This window comes from Primulina huaijiensis, unplaced genomic scaffold, assembly GCF_012295235.1.
Source record: "Primulina huaijiensis isolate GDHJ02 unplaced genomic scaffold, ASM1229523v2 scaffold208042, whole genome shotgun sequence".
Taxonomy (NCBI): domain Eukaryota; kingdom Viridiplantae; phylum Streptophyta; class Magnoliopsida; order Lamiales; family Gesneriaceae; genus Primulina; species Primulina huaijiensis.
In genome coordinates this window covers 1-5,037 of record NW_027355108.1, presented here as the reverse complement: position 1 = coordinate 5,037, position 5,037 = coordinate 1, and the positions used below count along the sequence as shown (strand labels likewise).

General features: G+C 36.7%; 1 protein-coding gene across 1 annotated transcript; it reads left to right on the top strand.

Annotated features, from left to right (window-relative positions):
• Positions 1-79: 79 nt before the first annotated feature.
• Positions 80-4,650, top strand: LOC140966810 (probable beta-1,4-xylosyltransferase IRX10). The gene is made up of 8 exons (XM_073427073.1): positions 80-522; positions 2,074-2,220; positions 2,322-2,386; positions 2,631-2,700; positions 2,978-3,196; positions 3,787-3,930; positions 4,027-4,162; positions 4,246-4,650. Exons 1-8 carry the CDS (start codon positions 160-162, stop codon positions 4,473-4,475), a joined length of 1,374 nt encoding a protein of 457 aa, XP_073283174.1. The 5' UTR covers positions 80-159; the 3' UTR covers positions 4,476-4,650.
• Positions 4,651-5,037: the final 387 nt, after the last annotated feature.

The window sequence follows — 5,037 nt, the reverse complement described above, 5'->3', positions numbered from 1 at the left end:
AAATTTTTTAATAGAGATTATTTTTAGAATGATAATATATTTTATTATTTATTACAATATATTTATTTAATGAAAAACCTGATCCATACGACGCCGTCGTGACATTCCTTTCACCTGCAAAAATCTCACTTTACATTTTAGCTTTCGAGGTTTCCATCAATGGCGAGCATGAGCACAAACACCAAGAGCACCAGATTATTCTCTCCCCACCCCCACCACGCCACCGCCCACTGCACCCGAACGCACCAGATCGGAGCCCTCGTGCTCGTCGCCGCAACCTTCTTCCTCACCAGGCTCTTCGACCACTCCCTCGGCCCCTGTTCATCGGCTCTCCGCAGCTCATTCTCCGCTTCCTATGGCCACAATGCTCCGCAGGATGTCGCATTCGGGGACCGTGCGCACCTGGATTTGAAGATTTACGTGTACGATGAGAACGAGATCGAGGGTTTGAAGCTGCTGATGTATGGTCGTGATGGGAAGATTTCTGCTGACGCTTGCGTCAAAGGCCAATGGGGCAGTCAGGTGTTCTTTCTCAATCTATCAGGTCCTTTTTCCGCATTCTGTAATTGTTTTTGGTAATCTTGAAGATGCAGTATTTGATAAGATTTCGTAATCCGGGCATACGAATTGGATGAGAAATAGTAGGGGAGGAGATATTGTTTAAGCTGAAGACTCAAAATACATTGTAAAATGGCGGATACAAGGTGATGGGGAAATTCAGGCCAATTGTGATCAGTAATGTAGATTAAGGACATAGCAACAAAAAGTTCATAGAACGAATTATCGGCACCTATTTTCTTTTATTTGAGAAGAAATAAATCCATGGGACACACTATAGTACAATGTTCAAGGCTATCCATCTATCTGTCGATTGAGCACCAAATGCTTTCGCAAAGTCAGTTGAGTACTAAATAGCTTTGCATCGTCACTTGATCGCTGAATAGCTTTGTGTGGTCAATGTATATATGCTAAAACATCGTTCGACTGTTCTAATCAGCTCATTTCTCTTTATGTTGATGGTCGGCTTTTCAATTGTATTGGGTCACTCCGAAATGATTCTTTGAATCTTGATTTCGAAGTGAAGACATTTTGATTTTGTTAGTTCTTCTCTCTGTCTCTACTCTTACTTTTGGATTCTAATGATCTTGTAATAAATGCTCTTAAACCATCTATCTTGGCTCTCAATTCTCTTGGTCATTATCACTTTATCACTCTTTAGCTTGGATTGACTTGATTTATTCTGCAAATGATCTATATCTCTATTTAGAAAGCTAGCTTCTTGAAATATAGCCGCTATAAACTAGTAGTCGCAAACTAGCCATTACAAACTCCTTTGGATGTCTACTTCTGCCGGTTCTGTATGTAGTAGATATTGTCTCAACTGTCTGCTGTGCAGCACGTTTGTCATGCTCCTGGTTAAGAGGATTTCTATTATGCTTATGGTGAGAGCAAAGCATATCCAAAAAACTACACTATTAATTAGACTTGTTAGTTAGTGATACTCTTGTTTTGTAACAATCAAAATAAATGTCACAGTTTCGATAATATTACGACAATATCCTTGCTTCGTAACGATTTCTCTTTGCAAATTTGATGGAAAAGCAAGCCTGCGTATGTTCCAATTCAATGTAGGTTATTTTTCTGGAAATAAAAATGTAAGATTTGCCCCCACTTGTCTATGCTCTTTGTCGTTTCACTAAATGGTTCAGATCCATCATGCTTGCTATTTCGTTCAAATTCTTTATCAATGTATTAGGAACTAGAAATGCTAATAATATCATAGGTAAGATTATGGTATGTGAGATAGATTATCTTGCATCATTTTCTTGGATTAAGAAAAGATAAGGTACTCTTTGTAATTTATTTAGTGGAAAATTTCTTTTTGATGCATTAAGCCATTAACATTACTGGAAATTGTAGAATTAATACTTCAAGGGTTTGAAGATAATATTATTACCGGGTAGATGAGGAGTGCGATTTTGTTGTTTTCTTTTTTTGAATTATTTGTGAAATTATCGCAAGCTAATATTTGCACGTTCCCCTTTGCACCTTCTGTCCTTCCTTTTCCTTCAGGTTAAAATACATAGGCTGCTTTTGCAATCTAGGTTTCGGACTAGAAAGAAAGAAGAAGCAGATTTGTTTTTTGTGCCATCTTATGTTAAATGTGTCCGAATGATGGGTGGCTTGAATGATAAGGAGATCAACCAAACCTATGTCAAGGTAATGGCGTGATTCAATTTTTCTTGTAAAAGCATAGTTTCTTAGAAATTATGCTTATGCTATTATTATTATTATTTATATAAGCATTTATTTGGTTTCAGGTTTTAAGTCAAATGCCGTATTTCAGGGTATCTGGTGGCCGCAACCATATTTTTATTTTCCCAAGGTATGACATTCAAATCGTGGAGGATGTGCTTAGCATTGACATCTTAAAATTTGTCCCACACAAGTTATAGTACCTTCTGTCGTTTGTATGAGCTACTTCATTGAAATATTCATGAGATCAAAGCAAGAAAAGGTGGATAGAAGGTCTTGTTTGAATTATCTTATTGGTTTCAGCTTTCTTCAATCTGATGACTAGGACGATCTTGTATTGCTTTACATCTGTGCTTGTTTATTTTGAATTGCAGTGGTGCTGGAGCTCACTTGTTTAAGTCTTGGTCTATGTATTTGAATCGTTCTGTTATTCTGACTCCAGAGGTATAGTCCTTTACATACACATGCCTCGTATTTCCATAGTGAAGAAAAAGCCATTTCCTTTTATCTTGAGGGCCATGTACTAGTACTGAGTTTTTGCTCTCTGACTTAAAACTTTAATAAGACAATGGTGTGAGGTTCTACACGTTATTCTTTTGGATACTGATGATGTGTCATTCCCCAGGAACAAGAAGTTCATCTTGACAATTATGTTATGATAGTTGCATAATATTTCAAATTAACATCTGATTTGAAAAATGTATTGTGCTTGTACATGCAGGGAGACCGCACAGATAAACGAGACATCAGCGCCTTCAACACATGGAAAGATATAATCATACCAGGAAATGTTGATGATGGGATGACTGCTGCTAAGGGTAGACTGGTTGACCCTTTACCGTTATCAAAAAGGAAGTATTTGGCTAATTATTTAGGTCGAGCACAAGGAAAGGTTGGTCGTATGCAATTAATAGAGCTAGCGAAACAATATCCTGATAAGGTATGTCCTTTCTAATGGTTGGTTACGTCGTATTTTCTCCTTTCCTGTTAATTGGAAACTCCTTGGCTGGTTAATTTAACGGAAGGAAAACAGTTTACCAGAGATAATTATGAATCTTTTCTACTCAAGTACCTAAAAGAAAATATTTGCCTATAGGTCATACACTAACAGCTTACTGAAGTCTTTGGACTCCTGCATCCCTTCCTCCAAAGAAAAAAATCAAGAAGCCGAACCTCGAAAGATTCATAATCGATTGGAAGAGAATTTTAGGAAGATTTGAAGAACATTTATGGTAACTTGTGCACTTATTAAGGATGAAACCATGATTAACTTAGATGATGGGAGATGAAACTTTTGGGTTTTAGTTGATTGTTCTTGTCATTTTCCGCACCTCAGTAGAAATGTCGAGGGATTAACTAAAAGAGAGAGTTGAATTTGCAATAGCGAAATCAATGCTACTACCCAGGGTCTATGATCTGATTTTTAGATTTCAAGAACTCAAAAGTAAATTTCACTGTTGCTATTTTGTGTTACCACTTACCATAATTTTAAATCCTTGGAAAAGATGTGCATGTTGATACTGTGAACAGGTGGAATCTCCAGATTTGAAGTTCAGCGGCCCAGATAAACTTGGAAGGATAGAATATTTTCGACACCTCCGCAATGCCAAATTTTGTCTGGCTCCTCGTGGGGAGTCATCATGGACTCTTCGCTTTTACGAGTCATTCTTTGTGGTATGTGTCTTACCTTATTCTTACAAGCCTGATGCATCTTTCTCTCGAATACAAATTATATTGAACACACTGCTGCCCATTATTTGCACCAAACAGGAGTGTGTCCCAGTTATCCTATCAGATCAAATAGAATTGCCTTTTCAGAATGTAGTAGACTATACCCAAGTATCGATCAAATGGCCGTTGACTCGTATAGGTCCTCAACTTTTGGAATACTTGGAATCAATTCCTGGTGAGACTACTGAATGCCATTCTTGTTTCTCTCTTATTTACTAGACCAAATGAGTCAAGGATATATATTTGAGTTTCTTGCAGATAAAATTATCGAAGAGTTAATAGCTAACGGTAGAAGGGTAAGATGTTTATGGGTTTATGCTCCAGATTCAGAGTCTTGTTCTGCTTTTACTGGAATTTTGTGGGAACTTCATAAGAAAGTAAGACGACTCCATCAGTCTGCCGAGACGTTCTGGCTGCATAATGGATCTGTTGTAAATAGAGATCTGGTAGAATTCAAGAAATGGAAACCACCCATGCTTTTGCCTTAGCTGTGGCATGGTGGGTTTTGGTTTTGGTTTTGGTTTTGGTTTTGGGTTTGGGTTATCAGTTCATTTCACTTGGAACTTTACAAATATGTAAACGAAGTGAAGAACGATGTATAGAAAAGCAACTGCTATATTCTAGGGTAATTTGTCCCATTGCCAAACTGAAATGGGTTTTTATTTCCAACGAATTATAATTTTTCAACTTGGTTTTGGAGTTTTCTGTTGAAGTTTCAGAGGTCCAGTTTCAACTTTTGCTCGAGTCTCAAATAATTTTTTGTTGATCGGGATATTTAAGACCATTTGGTCACCATTTTCGATTGCGAATGTTACTTATTTAACAGAATATTTTCACAAGTGGTCGGACCGGTAATTGAATTCATCTATTTTTAAATACAGTCAAATTTGTCGGACCGATTTAATCGAACGGCGGGACCTGTTCAATCGGGATGTTATATAAAATATTAATATAATATAATGAATATAATAATTTAAATTTAAAACTAAAAAGATGTATATAAATAATAGACAAAATATATTTACTAAAATTTAAAAACTAAATAACTTT